This window comes from Microplitis demolitor, chromosome 4 (assembly GCF_026212275.2).
Source record: "Microplitis demolitor isolate Queensland-Clemson2020A chromosome 4, iyMicDemo2.1a, whole genome shotgun sequence".
NCBI lineage: Eukaryota > Metazoa > Arthropoda > Insecta > Hymenoptera > Braconidae > Microplitis > Microplitis demolitor.
The window spans coordinates 14,773,386-14,798,804 of NC_068548.1; the positions used below are offsets into that span (position 1 = coordinate 14,773,386).

Here is a 25,419-nt window from a genome sequence, read left to right on the forward strand (position 1 = left end):
AAATTAATTAATTATACTTTAAAAATGTAATTGTTTATAAATCTTTTTAATAGTCACATATATATATTTGTTTATAAGTATGAAAAGATTCATGTATTAAGATAAAAAAATGCATTATGTATTTATTAATAATTCGTATAAATATATTATTTTTTACAATCAGTTAATTTTAATTCTTACTTTTCAAATTACGGAAGCTTATTGTAATTATTAATTGCAATTATTCCTAAGCAAGTTTTGTACTATTCCATATTTGCGATGTATATTTTACTAAAGAGTATAGTAAATATTCCAATATTCGTGCTTTAAAAATTACTAAACGATTTACAATTATTCCTAAGCAGGTTTTGTATTATTCCATATTTGGGATGTATATTTTACTAAACAGTATAGTAAATATTCCAATATTCGTACTTTCAAAATTACTAAACGACTTACAATTATTACTAATGAGGTTTTTTACTATTTCATATTTAAGATGTATATTTTACTAAGCAGTATAGTAAATATTCCTTTATCCGTATTTTAAAAATTACTAACCACGATAAGTAAAATATACTAATGTGATTAATAATATTTCTTATATTTTCAATAGCGGTTCAACATTACAATCTAAATATAGTAATTTTTACCCATATTTTTTAGTAAAAATTACTATATTTTTTTCTCCGTGTAGCCCGGTGATTTTTTACAGTGTATGACCTTAGTAAAATTTGCAATAAGGTACCAGCGGGTAATAAAGCCTAGCTAAGGGATATTTTGAATAGAATCGAAAATATTGCATTTAATTATCAAAATGTATCATTAATATTTATTTCAATACATTAGCCATTAAATGTAATCAAGTAATGGTAATTTTTACCATAAACAAACAAAAAATTATACTTTTACAAAAACCATACAAATAGGCCTTATTTTACTACGGTAGGGTAATAAGCCATACGGGTTAAACAAGCTGGAATAGTTTAACTATACTTAATAAAATTGCTATTAGAGATGAATCATCACTTAAATTTAGCAACAATACTTTTTAAGAAACAGAAGACTAGATTGTTTTGCTCAGCAGCACTTAAAATTATCAGTATTTTTTTTAAGAGTCAGAAGACTAGATTGTTTTTTATAATTTCTTCTGCACTACGACAGCATATAATGGATGATGAAATATAAAAGACAGGGAACGTGGTATCGGGACTCTATAAATGTGTCGTAAAATCTCTATGCAAGACCCTTCTACTAGAGTAGCCTTTCGTGGGGGCGATTATTTTAAATATCATTTCTGTCACTTAGGCCTTCTTACCCGCGGGTACCTTATGTATGTTGGTAACCTCCATAACTTAAAGTACTATCAGTGAGTCATTGTATGGAGTATATATACAAACAAAAGTTTTTGCCAAAAGCTTAATTTATTTTCACTTTAGTCTTCCAGTATATTTCTTAACGAACGGAACTTGAAATGAAACGAAAATTGAACACTTTAACATATTCTAAATGATCTAACACCAGATCCACCAATCTCAATCGGTGGCGCAAGGAAAGCTGTCAATGGTTTACGAGCATTTATTGAGCCTTGTGAATACATTAACAACGAGATTTTCTCTTGTTTACATAACATTGAAAGAATAATTGATGTAGAAAATCAAAAATGCATGAAACAAAAGAATATTACTGACTTTTTCTTGAAGAATTGAACTTACTTGAAGAAATAAATCATAATAAATGTCACTTCTATTGAATTAAATGTATCTTCTTTTACTCAAGTTTCCAAAATCGATAAACCTCGTTAAGTTAAAAAATTTATTTCAATAACCTCTCTGACTTAAACTCTCGATAACTCAAATGTTTTAACGTTTCCCTTGAATTTGAACTTATCCAGGTTCTACTATATGTATTATTGTACGCGTGAAAACAACAGAGGCTATATTATTAACATGATGTTGTAAATTCAACACATTCTTTGTGTTACTTAAACGAATTAGCACGAAGTTAAATTATCATTTTAGAAGTCTCGTTTTCATCTAAAATTTTCCAAGAATTCTTTTGTGATAGTCGAGAGTATTTATAGTACCGGAGCTTAAAACCGTTCGATCTACGGTAAAGAGACACGGCAGGCTCGCGCCATGACACTTCACACATATACATGTGTTTGAACGTGTACTTGGCGCGAGACACTACCATGACCTGGTATATATTCTGTATGTTGGTTCGACAATAATATTTATAAAGTGCAACTTTCGTATAAACTAGCATTTTCGTGTGTTAAAAAATTAATCGATTAAATCTGGTCAAACAAAATACAAATAGTGTGTTGAATTTACCGACAAAAGTATAAAAAATTCAATACTTATTTCGAACACACGTTTTTTTTTACACTGATGAATACTTTTTCACTGCATATAGCTCTCAGAACGATACCGAATATATCTCAGAGCTATCTGACGTATTGTTGTTAGAAAGATATTCTAGATCTTTACAGTAACAATCTAGCGTACAGATATGATGCGTATTGTTACTGTCACTGTACAATATAGGTACTTCTGAGAGCTATATTTTTTTCGTATATAATTTCGTTGCTTATCTATTGGAATTCGTTAACTTTTTTCCTATCTTACAAGAACAGTCAAATACAGCGTTAGAAATCGAGAAAAACATGTCACGAAATTGCGATTTACTGAACATAATGTCTATCATAAAAAATGAAAATTTGTCTCCATGGATGTGGGCAGGTCGGCACAAAATTGAATTATTTCCCTTTTCCTATGGTGGGGAGAGAATTGAAGGCGTTTCCCCGGAGGCGTGGCAACACCAGAGAATCAGCTTACAGTGAAACGATGAAACGATCACCAAGCTTTAGTCCCCACTGAGACACTGAATCGTAAGGTACTGACGTTCGTCATTTCTAATAGAAGACTATCAGTAAGGTTTTTTTTCGGCTATTTGAGACAGTTTAGACGAAATGTGTTGATCTAATTAAATATGTTTTAAGTTCTGTGGATTCTTTACGATAACGCAACCGTGCATTGCTAACATAAGTTACTTTGGTAACGTGGTTGACTAAAAACTTAATTGTGCAGATTTTTGTTAAAATAAAGTATTGAATAGTTAAAAGAAGAGTTAATAGTTTCTAATGATGATGCACGCGATGAGTGAACATGCTGGAGGTGTAGGTGGTCTTGGTGTCGGTGTTATTCCTTTTGACGGAATGGGTTTATATGAGCAACCACGTCCGAAATTTGTTTTCAAAATGCCGAGAGTTGTACCTGATCAAAAGGCCAAATTTGAAAGCGATGAGTTGTTTAGACGATTAAGTCGTGAATGTGAGGTAGTTATCAATTTTTGAATTATTTGCTTAATAAGTTGTGCTTCATTAAGTTTTAAAATATATGTACACCGAAAAAATGAATTTTTTGCGTTAACAAATTATTTTTTTCTGTGTATAAGGTTATTACTGAAAAGTCGAATAACAGAATTATATAGTTGGATTGTAAATATTTTTTTTTAACGTATGTTTGCAGATAAGGTACACCGGATTTAGAGATAGACCTTTGGAAGAACGTCAAGGACGCTTTCAAAATGGGTGTCGAGAGGGTCATACCGAAATTGCATTTGCTGCGATGGGAACAAACCTTCAACTGACCTTCGGCCCTTCTACAGGAAATTACTCTAATGAGCCTAGTACATGTGATTTCGACAAGGAACATGGCAAGGTATTGTAAATTTAGTGAACTTTAAATTTATAGCTGAAAATTGAAAAAATAATTCTGTAAAACGATGGAACCCGTATGAAAATAACATATATGGTCAAAATATATGATACATATCAAAAAATATATGTGGCCAATTTAACTATATTTTCTGATATATTTTTTTTATATTAAAAAATATAATATTCATCATATACGAGTCCGCATATGTTTAGCATATATAAAATATATGTCAGTCATATACAAAAAGAATATATTTTTATTATATATGAAAATATATATTCTTGTCATATACGAAAATTATATTTTTTTCATACATAAGAATATATATTTCTATCATATACGAAAAATATACTTTGATCATATATAAAAACATATATTTATATTATGTATGGAAAAAAAAGTTTCTTATTCGTATGACCCACTCCAATTGAATTAGATCTAAATTTTAATATACTCTTTAAATAGCAGATAAAATTTTCAAAATTAGGTAATTTGATGTGAATATATGATATACCATATACATATACATACACCGAATAAGATATATGCTAAAATATAACAAAGAAAATATATGGTGCCATATATAATATGAATTATATGCTATCATATATTTCATTTCATATAAAAATTTTATATTTTTTGAATATAAAAGGAAATATATCAATACAATATATTAGAAAGTAAATGTAAATGTATATATTAGGGTGGGCCAAAAAAAAGAACTAATTTTTTTTTCTTTAGTTACCGTGAAAATATTGTTAAAAATGATGAAAATTCTGGTAAAGTTTGAGCTCTTAATATGAATATTAAGAGGTGGCTCATCGGGTTTTTTGATTTCCCATTTAAATAACATGGGAAAAAATAATTTTTTAGTTTGGAATTTTTTATCTCGGCAATGGCTTATTGTACGAACAAGCTCAGCATATATTTTCGTAGGGAATTTAACGCTGTACAAAAAAGCGCTCTTATCATTTTTCGATCAATCGATCTGTTCAAATGTTATTCGAGCTCGAAGTCAAGTTAGAGTAAATTTTGAGATCTTTTTACTTTTTCGGTGAAACTATTGGACTTATCGGAAAATATCATAGAATCTTTTTTGTAAACAATTTTATTTCCTAAAAATTATCTCTGATAAATGTTCTTTAAATTTCGTTTTTTAACTTAGTTATTTACATTTTAATGCCAAGCTTCTAAAAAAGTATTGTTCTGATCGATTTCAAGAACTTGGCATTAAAATGGAAATAACTAGAAAACAATGCAGAATTTGAAAAAAATTTATCCATGATAATTTGTAGGAAATACAATTGTCTAAAAAAAAAAAACTATGACATTTTGTAATAAGTCCGATAGTTTCGCCAAAAAAGTAAAAAGATCTCCAAATTTACTCTAACTTGACTTCGAGCTCGAATAACTTTAGAACAGATGGATTTATCGAAAAATGATAAGAGAGCTTTTTCGTAGAGCGTTAAATTCCCTACAAAAATGTATGCTGAGCTTATTCGTACAATGAGCCATTACCGAGGTAAAAAATTCCAAACTAAAAAATTATTTTTTTCCATGTTATTTAAATGGGAAATCAAAAAACCCGATGAGCCACCTCTTAATATTCATATTAAGAGCTCAAACTTTATTAGAATTTTTTTTTCATCATCTTTAACAATATTTTCACGGTAACTAAAGAAAAAAAATTAGTTCTTTTTTTGGCTCACCCTAGTATACATAGCTTCATATAAAAAACATATAAGTTACATATATGGAATACATATATTTAATACTATTTATAATTTTATATTAAATCGGCCAAAATCACTATATGATTTTTTATAATATACAATATACTATATCATATATTTTTTTGTTGCAAACATATGATTTTATGTATTTTAACCATATATTGTTTTTTTATACGGGTAAAAGCGTCATATTTCCGAATGGAAACTTTGTAGTTAAAAAATATCATACTTTTCATTCTACGATTTGTAAATATATACACAATTAAGACATTATGTAAAACGTACCCTACGTCAAATTAGTGTAGTAAACGTGCGTATAAGCCGTAATAAGGTTTTCCACACTGAGCCGATAATTCAGAACCGTAAAGCTTGACAACTCCATACAAATTTAAACTAACATAGCAGTTAGTGTTTAATAGTTAAGTTTAGAGACCGAAATTTCCGTGACGTTTGTTATTGCTCACGTCTTTTAACATGAAAGCCGTCACAATGAATTATTCTGTCCATGCTAAACCAGTTTTAGAAAACGGATCATTGATAACTTCCGTTTATCCTCGATTCCTCATTTAAAGTTGAGCTCGAGCACCCGCACACTATATTCTCACTGCGGGAGGCCGATGGCTTCCTTCATGCCCGGGTATACAGTGACTAAAATTTTTCAATAAATACATAAAACTGACCGTTCAAGAATTGTCTCGGGATCTTCTGAGAATCACTTCTTTCTATACGAGCCTAGATCATAAACTAAAATGTAAAGGAAACAGAAAAATATCCGGGATACACTTTCGACTTTGAAAGTGAAGAAAAAGAATTACTAAGAAATATTTATCGGCTACATAAAATATTTTTATTCTTGTTCTTTTGGTATTTTTTAAGAACGTTAAATTTTCCAGCGCATCATAATGGCGCAGACGACGCCTTGAACGCCATTGCAATCGATAATGCGTCGCTGAGCTGCCATTTTGAATTTTGGCACACTTTTCACTTTATGTTTTTTTTGCGCATGCAAAAATACTTCACGTTAAAATTTCTTCGTATACCATGGTCATACTCTAGGGTTCAGCTTAGGTACGGTAAAATATTTTAAAGCTTTTGTACCTTCAGGGGTATTTTGAAACCATTAAATCGTAAATCCGTACAGGTATGGGTATAAATCTAAAATGACATCCGGTAATAGTGTGCACTTAAATAAATTTAATGGACAGTACGCAGAAATTTATACCTGTGCTGCACTTGAGGGACTTGATGCTAAGACCATATATTTTGGAGAAAACAGAATTACGGAGAAAATAATTACACTGAGAAAAAAAAATTAAATTTAAGTATTTATTTGTCTTTCCATAAATATTTAAAATAAGTAATTTTTTCCTACGATGAAATTGATAGCTCTTATTTTAAGAAAACTATTGCTTTACTTTAGTAATACATTTATAAAAGCACCAATTACTTAAGGCAAGCAAATATTTATTTACTTGACTTCATATCGTCTCAAATTTATTTCAATTGAAAAATTCAATAAAGCCATTATTTAATTAAATAAAAAAAAATCGGTCTGTCGGTTGATCCTGTGGGTCAGCCCCAAAACTTACCGCCCATTTCGAGCTCCTTGAGCTCGAAAACTTGTTGTGGATACATTTTCGAGCTCAAAAATACTTTTGTATGCCTTTGTTTTCGAAAAATAACGTTTTTTACCATTTTTTCTAAAACGATATCTCTCGAACGAATAAACCGATTGAGACGTTTAAGGTGGCAATCGACGCGTTTTATTGAGTTCTACAACTGATCAGATTTTCAAATTGATTTATTTAGTCGTTTTTGAGAAATTTCCAAAATACTAAAAAAAATTTTTTTCTTTAATTCTTTCGTATTAAAAGTTATTAAAAGTTATTAAAAAAAAAACATTTTTGAACAAATTTTCTTTTTGAAATACCTCCGAAGGTACTCTACCGATTAAGCTCAAATTTTTAGGGTTTATAGTAAATAATAAGCCGCGTCGAATGACACCTCGAAGATCAAAATCGGTTAATCCGTTCAAAAGTTACGGAATATTTACATACGTACGTACATACATACATACACTCGGACATCATCTTGAATTTAGTCAAAATAGCTTCCTAGAACCTCAAAACGTTGACATCAGTTGGAATTTCGATTTTCACGAATCGGGCTGACATTTATATTACATATAAGCCCTCATTTCTTAAAAGGCCCATTTTGCTCTACCTTCCCCCCTATTAATTTTTTCGAGAGCTACTTCAATAAACTATTAAGGTACCGGCGGGTAATAAGGCCTAGTTAAGGGAGATTGTGAATAGAATCGAAAATATTGGATTTAATTATCGAAATGTATCATTAATCTTTATTTCAATACATTAGCCATTAAATGTAATCAAGTATCGGTAATTTTTGCCATAAACAAACAAAAAATTCTACTTTTACAAAAACCATACAAATAAGCCTTATTTTACTACGGTAGGGTAATAAGGCCTACGGATTAAACAAACTGGAATAATTCAACTATGCTTAATAAAATTGGTATTAGAGACGAATCATCACTTAAATTTAGCAACAACACTTTTTAAGAAACAGAAGACTAGATTAGTTTTTATAATTTATTTTGCGCTACGACACCATATGACGGATGATGAAATATAGAAGACAGGGAACGTGGTATCGGGACTCTATAAATTTGTCGTAACATCTCTATACAAGACCCTTCTTCTAGAGTAGCCTTTAGCGGAGGCGGTTATTTTAAATATCATTTTTGTTACTTAGGCCTTATTCGACAGACCATATTACCCGTGGGTACCATATTTAAGACGACAAACATCGATGAATAACTAAGAGTTTATTACAAATATGAGTTCCAATAAGCCATTGTAGCTGAGCGTCGTAAGTTTCGCGTAATCGGTTTAGGATCGAATCTTAGGTAGGGTAAAATTATTTATTCATAAAAAAAATGTTCGTTCAGGTACAAAACTAATTTGAACAACATTAGATAAAATGGCAGCATGTCTAATAATATTTTTTCAAAAAATCAAATTTTTTTCTTAGTATTAAGCAAGTAAATGAAATACTTGAATGAAGCTGTTATTTTGCTTCATTGATGCAAATAATTGCAGGGCACTACTCTCTAAAATTGAATCAGTGAAAATCACTATTTGACAGTGAATAGTCATTTATCACCAGTGAAAAGTATAATATTTGACTTAGTGACTTACTTTTCACAAGTAAACAGTGAATAGTCACTATTTTCACTATTTCAAATCTAAGAGAGTATTTACTCTCGTATAATGAATCAGTAAAAATGCTACAAATCAGTTAATATTTACTGTGAATCAGTGATATACTTGGAACTATATTTCTGCAGTGAATATTCACTGATTCATTTTACGAGAGCAAAAGTAGCTAAAATACTTGAATCAAGTATTTTTTCTTGAAATATACATTTAATTCTCACAATGTGTTTATTTATTTACTTACTTTTTTTTTTTTTAATTTCAATTTGGAAATTATGACAATTAGAATTTTAATTAAGATCACGGCACGAAGCATATAGTCCCTGGCGTTTTTTGTCGGGTGCATTGTTTTAATGTTGTTGAAAAGCGACAAGGGACACGTGACTCAATTGTTGTAATACCCCGTGGCGTGTAGAAATAATTACACAAGATGATAGATAAAAAGGTAGAACCCTTTTTTCAACGATTTACATACACGTCGCCGCATAGTTAAACTAAAATATTTTTATTTCAGAACTTTAAATTTCAATTAATGGCTTATTTAGACGTTTATTCAAATATAAAAAACTTTATTTCACTATTTGGAAATAAACAATTGAATCTGCACATAAAAAATGATGAAAATAACATATATGGTCAAAATATATGATAAATATCAAAATATATATGTGGCCAATTTAACTATATATATTCTGATATATATTTTTTTATATTAACAAATATAATATTCATCATCCCGTACGCAAAAAGTATATATCCGGGATATATTCGGGCGAATCTGAATATATGTCTCATATATGCGACATATATTCAGATTCGCCCGAATATATATTTTTTGCGTACGGGATATACGAGCTCGTATATGTTTAGCATATATAAAATATACGTCAATCATATACAAAAAATATATTTTTATCATATATGAAAACATATATTTATATTGTGTATGGAAAAAAAAAGTTTCTTATTCGTATGACCAACTCCAATTAAATTAGATCTAAATTTTAATATACTCTTTAAATTGCAGATAAAATTTTCAAAATTAGTTAATTTGATGCGAATATATGATATACCCATATACATATACATACACCAAATAAGATATATGTTAGCATATATTTCATTTCATATAAAAAACATATAAGTTACATATATGGAATACATATATTTGCTACTGTATATAATTTTATATTAAATCGGCCAAAATCTTTATATGATTTTTTATAATATACAATATACTATATCATATATTTTTTTGTTGCAAACATATATGATTTTATATATTTTAACCATATATTATTTTTTCATACGGAAAAAAATTTCTTGCGTCAAGAAATTATTTCTTGTCTTCAGAAAATTCAAATTTTAATTTCTTAATGCAAAATTTTTTTTGCACCAAGAAATTTCGTTTTTCTGTGTATGGTCAAAAAGTTTTTGAGCCAGTAACAACTTTTTACCCCCAGATATCTCTTTTTTCTGAGATAATTTTGTCTACGAAACGATAACTTGTTTTCAGAAAAAAAGAAAAAAAAAAAAAAAAAAAAAAAGAAAAATACAAATGTGGGATTAGATTTATTTTCACTGCGTATATAAATGTGTGAATGTAAAGAGTATTTTAGGGGAAAAAAGAAGATCGATGGATTACGGATGACAATTAAGAGCATATTAGTTACCTTTATATCCTTCTCGCTGACCGTATGGTTCTCGGAACTAATAACAAATGTCCCACTTTTTGTCCAGATCGGACTTGACAAAAAAAAAGACTTCAGGAGACGCCCACTTACATAATACGGTGTAGATTTAGTCTAGCTTTTGGTATGCAACGAAAAACAAGCGCCACTATTAAAAAAATGACAATTTCGATTGTTAAACTCGATCTCTTTTACGGCTAAATGGTCTCCCCTTTATAATTCATTATATTTTTTTTATTCCTTTTTTTCGCATTCTTTGTCGTCAGATGCAAATGAGCTCGTGAAAGGGTTAAGCGGAACGAGTTACAGTTTAAATATTACTGGGTATTATTATGTGACGATAATGGGTCACGCCCAAACGCGTCAGTTTTGCGTCCTTTTTTTTCTCTTATTACCTTATTCTGTTTTATTGTTTTTTACTTCTTGTTTCATTTCATTGCGTGAGAACAACCAAAGTCAAAAAGATTTACCAGACTAAGTTATTAATTGTCACGTAAACTGTGTGAATACTTTGATTAATTGTTACTTTAAAAATTCAAAGTACGCGGTAAAAAATATTGTGTTAAAGTCAACATAATCTCATACTTTTTGCGTTGAATTTCAACACTAAATTTGTATTAGTTTTGACACGAATTTTGAATAGTACGAAAAGTACAATCAACAGTGTTTTCAATTGTCAGTGGCAACACAAGACAGGGTTGCAAATTTAATTTAATTTAATTTTTAGTTACAAATATTCTCATTAAAGAATTTGCAACCCTGCCACTTAAAAAATGTTAATAATGAAAATTTTACAGTAGCACAGTAAAATATGTCGATTTAACACAAAATAATTAATATAAAAAATTTAACACAGACACACAATATTTTTCACTGCATACCAAAAAAAAAAATTATAGTTAAAGTAGCCATGACGTGTAATAGAAGTATAAAATATCGGGAGAATAGCCAAAGATGATTGCAAAAAAAAATTCACAAAGCCCATTCCCTATGTAAATATTATCATAAACACAAACAAATTACGAATGACTCATTTTGGGTGACTATACGTCTATGTCGGTTCGGGTTTCTCCAAAGCCTGACTTGCATGTTTATCAATTGACATTTAGTCAACTTTGCGCATAATTCAATGCTTACCTGAATGAATGAAAACTCACAAGTCCAGTAGAAAAAAATATAGTTACCCCGCTGTTCGATTATAATTCGAATAAACGTCATGTGGAGGTGCCTTGCCGCGACGGCATTTAAAGAATCAGTACAGCTGGCGAACCGAAAAAATAACTATAACGCAATTAAATAAAGAGTCCCATAACTTACACGAAAATTTCGTTGTATGTCTTTATTTATACATTTATATACTTTTCTTTCTATTCAATAAGTAAAATTGCCGAAAAAAGATGAATAATAACATATTCTTTTGTGTACGTTCACGCGGCTAGTTGAAAATTTGACGGCGAAGTGTAAAAGGTTGAAAATTATATAATTTCGTTTACCGGAATGCTTTAATTCTTTACAATGCAATGGGTTTTGTGTTGTTTTCATAGTTCATACATTGTTAAAAATTAGGAGTTAATACGGATTTTATATTAATCCAAATTCATTCTGTTTCTTAAAAGATAGAGGTTCTTTTTTTGAGCCAAGTGATTTTGAAATGACGCGGATTTCATAATAAACCGCATTTACTATGGTTCAGAGTTTTAACACTCAAATGAATTTATATTTGATAAAAATAAGTTTTTTATGGAAAATATAATTATTTAAATATATAATATATCAGACATTAAATAAATAAATAATATGCAGTGGAACCTCGATAAATTAAAATTCAAGGGAAACGTTAAAACATTTGAGTTATCGAGAGTTTAAGTCAGAGAGGTTATTGAAATAAATTTTTTAACTTAACGAGGTTTATCGATTTTGGAAACTTGAGTAAAAGAAGATACATTTAATTCAATAGAAGTGACATTTATTATGATTTATTTCTTCAAGTAAGTTCAATTCTTCAAGAAAAAGTCAGTAATATTCTTTTGTTTCATGCATTTTTGATTTTCTACATCAATTATTCTTTCAATGTTATGTAAACAAGAGAAAATCTCGTTGTTAATGTATTCACAAGGCTCAATAAATGCTCGTAAACCATTGACAGCTTTCCTTGCGCCACCGATTGAGATTGGTGGATCTGGTGTTAGATCATTTAGAATATGTTAAAGTGTTCAATTTTCGTTTCATTTCAAGTTCCGTTCGTTAAGAAATATACTGGAAGACTAAAGTGAAAATAAATTAAGCTTTTGGCAAAAACTTTTGTTTGTATATATACTCCATACAATGACTCACTGATAGTACTTTAAGTTATGGAGGTCGCCAAAATATTATTTTAAGTTATCAAGGGCGATACTCAAAATATTTGTTCAAGTTATCGAGGTTTTGTATTTAAAGTAATAGAGGTGCTAGGTGGGTAAGAGAACGGAATCAAAAAAATTTTTAAGTTACAGAGGTTTTGAACTTACCAAGGTTTGAATTATCAAGGTTCTACTGTATTAGGTTTTTAATTTATAAAATTTTTTAGTATTTCATTAAGTTATAATTTCATACTATACACAGTAAAAACATTAATTTATTTGTTTATTTTAGTTACATAGTTTTCATGGAAATATGTTATATTTCAGTACAATACACTTCTTTTTCCAAAACCAGTTGATTGAAAATAATCTATTCGATTTTTAATTTTACTATATTTTACACTAAATTACTGACTATCGAAGCCGACGGTCAGGATGGGATGACTTTTAGTACAGGTTTTCAAGAAGGTTCTTATAGTCATACTTTTTTAGCGTTAGCCCGAAACAAATTACCGCGAATCGTCTTAAAACTCAATAAAATAAGATTTTTTTTAAGATTAAAATTTTTCGATATCCCGCTTAATTTTTGGGAAAAATGGAATTCGAGAAAAATGCAATTGTTTCAAGAAAGTGAAAATTTTATAGATTTTAATCTTTAATTTTTTTTTGTAAACTACATTTGAAGACGAAAATTTTGAATTAAAAAATTTTGATTAGTCCATTTTTGTGGAAGATTTGAAAAAAATGTCTTTTCTGTCGAATTCTATGAGGTTTGCGATCATTTGGCAGTATCACGGAAGCCGTAGACTTCCTCAAAAATTAAACAGAAAAATGAATACCATATTCATATATTCTACGCTCTCATGTTCAGCACATGGAAAAAAATGATGCTTAAAATTTTAATAGTTTGTAGTTTATTTTCGACTTAAAATTAGTATTTTCGATACTAATATCAAATCAGGATCATTATATATTTTACAAAATAGCTATTATTTATATTTAAATTTGATACGCAGAAGAGCAAAATTTGTAATGTCGTATATTAAAATTAATATGAAAAAGAATCGATAAATTGCTATCTACAGTTATTACTATTCAAATAAACATAGAAAAATTTTAAAAATGAGGGACCGAAAAATTAGTAAACGTACATATTAATATATAAAGATCTAGTATACGAATTTTTCATTTTATTATTTACCACTTATTCGATTTATGTATATTGTAAATTAATTTATACTCATGGATAAATGATATTTTAAGCTAGTAATTGATCAGTGATATCGAATTTATAAAATAAAAGTTAGTAGCTTTTGCAATTTTCGGCTGTAAAAAACAGTATCTAAGATAGCAATTGTTAATTCGACCAATCATTACTTTTTAATAGATTATACCATAAATTAATTAAATTTCACTTATAAGTCACGTATTATTAAAGTAATAATATTTAGTTAGTTTTTGAAACAATTGATAGTAGTTTTTTAAAAATCTACAAAAATTAGTAAACTACTTTGCATTAAGCACATAATAGTACTAATTATTGATAATAGATTCCACTTTTTACTATTATTTATTAATTTTTAATATTCTGATTTTCGTGCACTTTTAAAAATAAAATTTTCCACTATACAATTCGACTTCTCGAATTTTATCACAGCAAAATTTATAAATTTTAATGAACTTTTTGTGATCAATCGTTATTTGACTCATGGTAATACATACTATTTTACCTCCAACTTTAGCCCATTACCAAATGGATTTTTTATTTTTTCGCCTGCTTCTATAATTTCTAGCGGACGATTACGTAGATTGTAAGGTAGATTCAGCCTGCGGCTAAAAGAAAATTACACGGCTAGCATTCAAGTATTTTATTTTATTTTTTCGTTTTTTAATAATTCAGTTACGAATGAGATAAAAATATATCGCAAACACTTTTATAAAATCGTATAACAAGAGTATATTGTTGTGTGATTATCAGGTCCATTTGAAATCACATTTGATAATGAATGGCGTCTGCGTGAAGTGGCGCGGTTGGATCGATCTAGAGCGTCTCGACGGAGTTGGTTGCCTGGAATTCGATGAAGAAGCTGCAGCTCGAGAGGATGCTCAATTGCGCAATCAGTTAAACCGCTACAATGAACGCCTACGTCAGTTCGATGAGAAACAGAGGGCCTACAGAAACGCAGCAGCACAACAACCGCACCATAATCATCATCTTGGTCATCATCACCATCATCATCATCTGGGTCATCATGTTTCGGGAACCAGTGGAGCACCTACAGACAAATTTTATTAGACATAATTCAATTTATATTATTATATTAGAAATCAATTTGATTTTATTAAAACTTTTTTTTCATTTTTAAATAATTTAAAGATCGATTAAAAATTAATGAAAATAATTTGAAAATTATATTAAAAAAAAAAAAACACATTTGCGCTGTGGGTAAGTGTGCACAAACCAATTCATTTCGGATTGAAATCCATGGGTTTGCGCACACTTATTTACTGCGCACAATTACCCCACATGACTCTATATGATGTGATGGGTAATAACGTGTTTTCATTAATAAATATATTAAAATAAATAACCGACGGAAAACGAGTAATAAATTCATAGAATACGAGAGTAGACTTTATAAGCAGCAAAACTGTAGTTGATCTTGAGACTAACAAGTGAATGCTCCTATATGTTATATGTATATTTATACAATTAGTTTATAGTATGAATCAGCCGACTTCAAATATCATAATGACTCACCTCGAGATTCCATTTCTTTTATTTGTTTTATTTATTATCAGTGTTTATTTTTTTTTTAAATGATAATTATAATTTTTTACGTGTAAACTTTTTTATCAAGGCATTTTGTTATTTAATGTAAATATTAGTAAGAAAATTATTGAATTTAAAAATTAATTAAGCATTAAGCTTTGTTTTAACATTAAGTGCAAGAAACTTCCATGTGTATTAATAAAAATACCGAATTATGGTTTGTAATTTAATAATAAACTACACGGAGAGAAAAGAATAGTAATGATTACTATGCTATATAGTAACCAGACTCATTTTTTTGTAAAATGGTAAATAATGCTATGTAGAATAGGACTCATTATCATTTTTCTATTAATGATTACTATGTTACATTGAAACAACTGAAATGGTAAAAATTGCTATCTAGCATGGGTATCAGGGTTATGTAGAATGCTACTCAGTCCCATGCTGGAATAGGTGTCGCTACAGTTTAATAAGTGAGACAAGGAAGTTAACATGCGCGGATGTTTGCGCAGTAACCTGTGTGTATGTGTATGCACATCTTGTGCATACATGTGCGATGTATATTATTAAATATTTTAATTTATTTAATTATTATTTATCTGTTATCAAAAAATGATATTTCTTTTTGAGCAATATCTTGATTATTTCAATAGATTAATTCAATTTCTACATATATCTATTTATAGTAACCTAAGTTATTTGTTTTGTCATAACCTTATTTACTAAAAATGAAATAAATAAAAGATCGTAAATGTTACTAGGTAACATTGTAGTGATGACCATTTACATAGTTCTCTCGTGAATGTAGAATGGTAATCAGTCCTATACTAGCATAGTCACCGTTACTATGTAGAATGGGGGGGGGGGGTTACTATGCCTTGTGACTCGACGCTAAAAAATCCTCGTATCTACGTAACATAGTAATGGTTACCATTCTACATAGAAATGAGAACTATTTTTTTCTCGCCGTGTATCTCTTTAATTGAAATAAAAATATAACTTTAATTTCGGAATTAAAATATTTATCGAATAATAAGTTGATTTTATTGAAATAGTATAATTTAATAGGTATGCAATATGTTATTATTTGTTATTTAATATCCAAATTAAAGTAAGAGCGAATTGCTAATCTCGTTTCAATTATTATGTAGAAAAAAAATTAATTTATATATACTTTTAAAAAAATTTATAAATGTACTGATAATAGTAATAATTATTGTGTTTTTTTTATAGTATTTATTAAACCTTTCAAAAATATTTTTTTACTTTAAATGTTTTATTTATGACTTTTAAATGCACAAATTTTTTATATTTTTAAGGTTTTTTAATTCTTCCCTGGAGAGAAAGTTATGGTAATCGTTGCTAGTACGCTTATGAAATATCAACCAATAACGTTATAGTAATGATTACTTAACCTAGTGGATCCGAATTACGGAAAATTACCATATTTTACCGAAAATTGCCGTAATCGACTGCAAACTTGCCGTAATGTACGGCAGAGTACCGAAATTTACGGTAAAATAACACATTTGTTACGGCTTTTATTCGGAATATCGTAAATTACGGCAAGTTTGAGGTACATTACCGCACTTTTGCCGTAAATACCGCCGCATGGCTGCAAAATTTTACTGTAAATTGCCACAATTTTACTGCAAATTTGCCTTAAAATAGGGTATTTTACCGTACTTTGCTGTAAAACACCACAAATTGCGGTAATTTACGTTAAATTACTGAAATTCTTCCGAATGCCGTAAATTACAGTTATTTCCAGTAAACGACGGTAGTTTACCATAATTAGGATCTGCTAGGGTTGAAATTATAGGATATACACCTCTAATTTCTAGGAAAAGTTACCATAACTATGTGGACAATTCCTATAGTTATAGTACTAGTTCTCATATCGTATGGTAATGATTATCATGCTCATGGGAATAGCTCCACAGTCGCATCAGTACTAACCCTACATCCACATAAGATCAGTTCCTAAATGCGTATGGGGATAAAGCCTGTACATAACAGTGACCATCCCCATAATATATGTAAAATATTTCCATAATATTATGGTAATCGTTTCTATACTACTATGGTAATAGTTACCATAAAAGTATGGTAATCATTACTATATATTTATCGTAATAATTCCCATAATACGAAGATTTGTTAAATTTTATTGTAATTGTTACCATAATATTATGGTAATTATTACCATGATTTTAAGGTAATGATTATGATAACAGTATAGTAATGATTACTATCATGGAATGGTAACTATTACCATAATTTTGTGATAATGATTCCTATAATATGAAGAATATCTAAATGTTATGGTAATATTTACCATGACAGTATGATAATGGTTACTATAACAGTATGATAACGATTACTACGATAGTATAGTAATCATTACCACAATATTATGGCAATAGCTAGTATAATATTATGGTAACTTTTGCTATAATATGGTAAATATTACTGTAGCAGTATAATAACCCTTACCATAATATTATAGTAGTATGGCAGCGGTTACTATAATGTCATAGTAGTTATTACCATAACTTTATAAGAACTATTCTGATATCGTATAGGAATGAAACCCCTATAAATAGGAATGGTTACCATAATTTGTATGGGTGCCATTCCTATAATCGATATTGTAAGAAAACCTGTTTCCATATGATATGGGAACCATTCCCACAATATGTAATTGTTACCATAAATTTCTCTCCGTGTTGTGCAAATAAAAATTTCTTCAAGTGATAGAAAGCTATTCCTAGTTTTTTTCACAGTTTATAAATTTGCCTAAACAATATCATTATAATAACAATTTTCGATTTTTAAGATGTCAAATTTATGAAAAAAATTGAACAGTAACTATATTATTGAAAAAAAGTAGTAACCCAACCAAAACGTTACTTCACAGCAAATACCGACACTTTACACCTTAACAGCTGTTACTTTCATAAAAGTAAAAAACGGCCTATTAACGGTTTGAATACTTCAACTATTCATTCTCAGTTTTTAATCATCAAAGAACTAATACTAGAATGGAATGTGCGAGAAATGAAAGGTTTTTACATCAAAAAATTAATAGACACGTTAGATTGATTCGCCAGAGCATTGGTGCTAAAACTGTACGCGAACCGCACGACGACTGTCACCATTAGCTGCACTATTGATAATTTTTCAGTACCTTCGCCGAAATCACTGCAAGTTAAATCAATCAAGTAAAAAAAAGTTTAAAAAAAAAATAATTGACCCTGTGAAACTCAATTTCCAAGCATCGGACCGCAACTGATAACCTCTATTTTTATAGTTTTCAATTTTCATAGCAGGAAATTAAAATTTGTTCTTATTGTGATTTGTTGATTGAACTTGTTGAAAGTACATTTTGTGTATATATTACTTATATATAGTATTTCATCGTGTATTAGATATAGCATTTGTGTCAAAGCGAATTTGTCCTTAAGAAATAATTATCATGGCATTTTGTAAAATCGTGTAATTTTTAAATTATTAAATTATTAGAATTAATAACTTAAAAGTATCATCATTTGTAGTAAACACTAATGTTAATATAATTTTGAAATGAAGAAAACTTCTTTAATATAAAGTGACATGTGTTTATAAAATCATCCCATCAGCAAATTCATAGTTTTATTGATACGAAAATTATGTAATAATAAATAAATAAACCAATAATAAAATCACGATTATAGAAATTTTTTTTCACTATATTACGTACTAAAATATTAATTTTTCTCAAACTTGCTTTTTATTTAATTTGATTTATTTATAGTTTTGTATAATAGACATATGGCATTAGATCCTATTTAACATACTCTTTTATATAGTTTAGATAGTATAGACTAAAAGAAAAATAAAATTATTATAATATATAAACATCCTCAACAAATACATGATCGAACGAGTACCGTCACATTCTCGAAATCATTGTCTATTTTCTCCATTGCTTTGAATTAATTCACTTATAAATTTCTTTCAAATTCTTTTAAGGGGGTATTCTGGTCTAGAAGCCGAAATTTTAGGTGTTTGTCAAAGTAGGATAAAAAAAAAATGAAGAACATTTTTACTATACATTTTTTCACATGATTTTGATTGATATTTAAGGAATGTAAAAAAAAAAATTTTTTTAAATTAAAAAATCACAAAATCCTTAAATTGCAGGCTGGTGAAGTGCGGGCTACAAAGAAAACGGTGCTCCCTGGTTGATATGATTTCAACCTTTGTAGTGATCTAAATTAAACAAATTTAAAAAATTTTTTATTAGAAAAGATGCCGCTATCGCATGGACCTCTGCCAAGAAAAAAAATTTTTTTTCACAAAATGGCGTCTGCATCAGTGCTGCCAGAACGTGCGATATTTTTACTCTCTCCTGAGGTGAAATAGCATTGAGTGTAATGGCAGGAGGGGGTAAAAATATCGCACGTTCTGGCAGCACTGGTCTGCATAAAAAAAAATTTTTTTGTTACCCCGTTTTTTTGACCTTGTCGAATTTTTTAAAAATACTTGAAATTAAAATTTTTCAAAATCCAAAGTTGGTGCGATAGAGAGATATATAAAAAAGATTTTCACCAAATTTCAAAGGAATCGGTAAGGTAGAACTTGAGATATCCTGTCAACCACTTCAAAAAAAGTAGTTTTCAGAAAAAACGTCTAAACTTTAAAAATATTAAAAAAAAAGAAAATGTATTTTTTCAAATTTCTAGACCAGAATACCCCCTTAAGTTACTAATATTTATTTTCATTCTTCACTAATTGTATACATTATACACAAATAAAATATTAACTTAAGAGTTACTATCCCATATACCAGTTTTTTTAAGACTTGCACAAGTCTGTTCTCACGTTGCTAGCGTCACCATTCACCTATGGGTTTTGCTCCAGATATTTGGGGCAGATTTTAATTACAAGTCTTATACTAGCCTTACACAAGAATTTTGGTGGTTATTATTCAATTCTAGAGGGAAATCGGTGCCAGAAGCATGTTGAATCTACCTTGCACATGGCTTGTTTAAGATCTGCTCAAGTTAAGACTAGTGAGAGAAGGAATGGTATGGGAAGTATTGCGCGTCTTGAGCAGATTTTGAGCAAGCCATGCGCATGTTTCTTGGGCAAGAAATGTGTCAGAAACTATTAGCTGCACCATGTTAGAAATATCTTCAATATTTTATAATATTGGAACGAATTTTATTATTATAATGTAACTGTAAATATAAGTAAAACATTTTTGAGTCTGAAAAATTTTTCAATTGAATCGATTTAAATTTAAAGTAATTTCTTAATGTGTGTATATTTTTACTTATGGCCTCTAGGGCTGTTTTTATTGGTAAATGTGACAGGGTGTTCAAGCGTAGAAATCCGGTATTAGAATGTGCTCCCCCTTCATATAAATTCAATTGTTGTCCCTTTATTGTTTCTAGGGATGTCTGTGAATCAATTAGAAAGGATCACGAACCCCATGGTTCTGAGATTTAACCAGATCTATAATATAAATTTTGTTATTTTATCTAACAATTTCTTTCAATTTCTTACAATAAAAATATACACTTTCCGTTTTCTTTATTGATTAAAAACCTTAGTACTTGCAGTATTTAAAAATATAGAAAGTGATAAATTTTATCACATGCACACATACAAATATATTTCCTTAAAAGAATCCTTATAAGAAGCCTCACTACGTTTCTTTAGAAACAAATTACACAGTCGAAAATAGTGTGTATTTGTGTTAAATCAACTCATTACACTGTGTTACTTCGAAATTTTAAGTCGATCTACTATTTAACTCTTAAATGTGTTAAAAAGCACAAAAACCCCGATTATTAACACTTATTAAGGGGACTACTGTGAAATTTAAAAAAAAAAAAATTTTTTTTTTTTTTACTAAATCAAAGTTTATATATCAAAAAATATGTATCTAGAATATAATAAGAAAATTCCGAATATTTTTCGAGTTATAGTCATTTTTGTGACATCGCGTCAACTGACCGTTGTATTAACTAAAAACTTTAAACGCGTTTTTCTCGAAACTACTTTTTTTGAACTGGTCTCATCTGTAATTTGCATAAATATGAACCGATTCGTAACTTTTTTTCCCGTATTCGTCGATCCAGTAGCTAAAGTTGCACGTAAGGGATTTTGAAAATGTTTATTTTTACGATTTTTTAAGGCTGTTTGAATCCAAAAAAATGAGAAAAAAAAAACGAAAAAATTTTTAATATGTCGCCATTTTTTTTCAAATTCAAATTTTCAAAATCCCCTACGTGGAACGATAACCACATGCATACAGATTACATCGCAGTTTGGTTTTTTCGTTTCAGATAATCCGTTTTTGAGTTAGAGATGAGACCGTGGTGGGGGAAATTTTTTTGGTGCTCCACAACAATGCTTATAACTTTATAACAACATGATATTTTTTAATAAAAATCTAGGAGAATTATCTTCACTGTATACTTTATAAAACAAAAAAACCCGATTCTCAAATGCCTTTATTATCCCAGTCAAAAAAATTCCCGAAAATTACCTATTTTTTCGATCTTCACGGTGGATATCCCTACTTTGTGGACCGTTTATGTGAATCGTTTATTTGAGAAACTCCATAAGTCAAGAAGACAACATTTTTCAGGAAACATAAAAACATTTTTCTGGAAAAACTTGTCATTAAAATAATAAATAAATAATTGAAGAGAATAATGTTAGAGTCTGAAAAATATTCGAACGAGAAAAATTCAATTTTTCAATTGAAACTACTTAAAAAAATCATTTAAAGTTGATTCACTTATGGGGTTTCTCAACCAAACGGAAGAAAAAGCTATAAAATCATTGTTTTTTTTATTTTTTCCACTCAAATAATTTATTAGACTGATAAAATGAAAGATATAATATGTATTTAAACTCTGAAGCTCAGAAATTACAAAAAATAATAATTAATTTAAGTATTTTAATTAGTCATATAATTATTTTTTTTTTTCAGAAAAAAGCGCAAATTTTTAATGAAAAGAAAAAATTATTTCCACAAAACTAAAACTGCATATGTTTATTTGAAAAACCCCATAAGTCATTGACTTGTGGGGTTTCTCAATAAAATGAAATTTCTGTCACCCCGTTAATTGTTTTTTAAACACTGATTTGATGGATATTTTTATTAATTTCTATGGGGGGACATCCAAAGAACCCAAATATGCAAAAAACCCAATTTCGAAAAAACATGACTTATGAGGTTTCGTAAATTAAGGATTCATGTATAACACACAGATTATGTTGATTTTAACACAATATTTTTAACTTCCCGCTAAGAAAATGCAAATTTTCGAAAATTCAGGAAGTTATTGGTTTCACCCCGATTCGTGAAAATCGAAATTCCAACAGATGTCGACGTTTTGAGGTTCTAGAAAGCTATTTTGACTAAATTCAAGATGATGTCCGAGTGTATGTATGTATGTACGTACGTATGTAAATATTCTGTAACTTTTGAACGGATGAACCGATTTTGATCTTCAAGGTGTCATTCGACGCGGCTTATTATTTACTATAAAAACTGAAAATTTAAGCTTAATCGGTAGAGTATGTTCGGAGATATTTCAAAAATAAAATTTGTTCAAAAATGTTTTTTTTTGAATAATTTTTAATTCGCTCGATGAATTGATTCCAAAATCTAATGAGCTCTAAAACTTCATAAGCCGCGTCGAATGCCACCTCAACAATCAAAATCGGTTCATTCGTTAAAGAGAAACCGTTTACGAAAGAATTAAAAAAACAAATTTTTTTTAGTATTTTGGAAATTTCTCAAAAACGACTCAATAAATCAATTTGAAAATCTGATCAGTTGTAGAACTCAATAAAACGCGTCGATTGCCACCTTAAACGTCTCAATCGGTTTATTCGTTCGAGAGATATCGTTTCAGAAAAAATGGTAAAAAACGTTATTTTTCGAAAACAAAGGCATACAAAAGTATTTTCGAGCTCGAAAATGTATCCACAACAAGTTTTCGAGCTCAAGGAGCTCGAAATGGGCGGTAAGTTTTGGGGCTGACCCACAGGATCAACCGACAGATCGATTTTTTACAGTATAAATACCCAGATGGAAAAAATAACGCGTTAATTATAACTCATTTTTTTTTAAATGAAAAATACATAAGCTTTTTGAAGAAAATATTTACAAACTAATTATAGCCTATACTCATGTTAATTGTATTTTCCCACTCCTTAATAGTGTAACATAATCTCTTGACTTCAGTGAAGTGTATACAGAAAACTCGAAAACATGTGAATGTTATTCTATATAGAGTCATCAATTATGATGGCAACTAAATCGAAGGCAGATGTGACGAGTACCTACAGAGCACGACGGGTGACCAGACGACAGAAAATTTTTTCACCCCTCACTTCTATGAAAAATAATACTGTTTTTACGAATACAAAACGGTATGAGCGAGTATACTAAACACATTTATAGTCATTTCTACATATTTATTTCTTATTCTCTTCAACACCTCTTATATACTTTTAGATTGCTACAACTATTAATAAATCACCTCTGTAGTAGGGTGCTTGGAAATTTGCGAACATCAATTATTTATTGATGAATCATTTTCAAGTGAATGTATACAAGCATTCACCTATTAAGCTTACAGAACGTATACTACTATAAGGTTTTTTATGAGCAGTATAAAATATTTAAGTAAATAGTCGAAGCTAAAAACAACAGGATAATTTTATCGTTTCGGAAATTGATAAAATTTTTAAGTATGAATTCTGATAATTTTATCAACATTCTTGTGTTAACTGACGTAACTTTGAGTATGTAATAAAATGCTTAAAAAAAATTTTTAATAAGAAATATTGTATTAAAATAAACATGTGGTAGAAATGGTCCACACAATAACTGTGATATTTTTAGCAAGTACTATTTATGTTGGGATTTCAACACGAAATTTGTGTTAAAAATTTAAAAGAAAATTCGGGTAATACGAGAAGTTAATTCAACACTTTTTAAGTATTAGTGGCGACACAAAAAAATTTTGACTTATATATTTTAGTTTTATACCATGAATATTCACTAAATATAATTTCTGCACGGAGAAAAAAATATAGTAGATTTTACTAAAAAATATGAGAATAATTACTAAATTTGGATAGTAATCTTGAAACGCTTATGATTTATATAAAAAATTAATAAGCAGATATTAAGTATATTTTACAAGTCGTTTAGTAATTTCTCATATACTGGTTATGGAAAATCTCCTATATTGCATATTAATTTTTAGTTATATTTAGAAAATTTTACTGTCCTGTTTAGTAAATTTTACTATATTAGAATGGAAAAAAGTAAAATTAAATTTTTATTAGCTTTTAACTTTTTATTATTATTACTATCATTTTGATCACGAAGTATAGATACCAGGAGTCCGAACCGTATAGAATTTTTCACATTATTTGTGTATACAAAAATGAACCCAGATCACAGTTATTTTTTTCGCCACTGACTGTGCAAGTATTCAGGACGTACCGATATTACTATTATTACGCGTAAATACGCACTGGCTGACCTGGCTCGTGAATATAAAAATAAATTAAATTAACTATAAATAAAACAAATTAATCATTCTAATTTAAATAATAATTTAAAATTCTCATTTGTAACTTATACTGTTAATAAATAACATGTTTAACAATAAGTTATTTATTTAGTTTTTTTTTCTCAAGTATGTTTATCGTGATACTGAAACAAATAGGCATCCGACAAGTTTTAAAAATATTTTTGCTAGTAAATTTTCATAAAGACAATTTTTAATACTTTTACATGGCAATATTAAAAATAAACTGTAAATTCAACTCTTTCAAATTTTTGTCAGCATTAATCTACTTTTTTTAAAAAACAAGATGGTTCGATGCCTAGTAATTTTTGTATTATTTATTA

At 28.8% G+C, this 25,419-nt stretch overlaps 1 protein-coding gene across 1 annotated transcript; it reads left to right on the forward strand.

Moving 5' to 3' along the window:
• Window positions 1–2,860: 2,860 nt before the first annotated feature.
• On the forward strand, window positions 2,861–16,341 carry LOC103568626 (protein big brother). Its single transcript, XM_008545565.3, has 3 exons — window positions 2,861–3,319; window positions 3,513–3,704; window positions 14,685–16,341. The coding sequence occupies exons 1-3, from the start codon at window positions 3,125–3,127 to the stop codon at window positions 15,000–15,002; spliced, it is 705 nt and encodes a 234-aa protein (XP_008543787.1). The 5' UTR covers window positions 2,861–3,124; the 3' UTR covers window positions 15,003–16,341.
• Window positions 16,342–25,419: the final 9,078 nt, after the last annotated feature.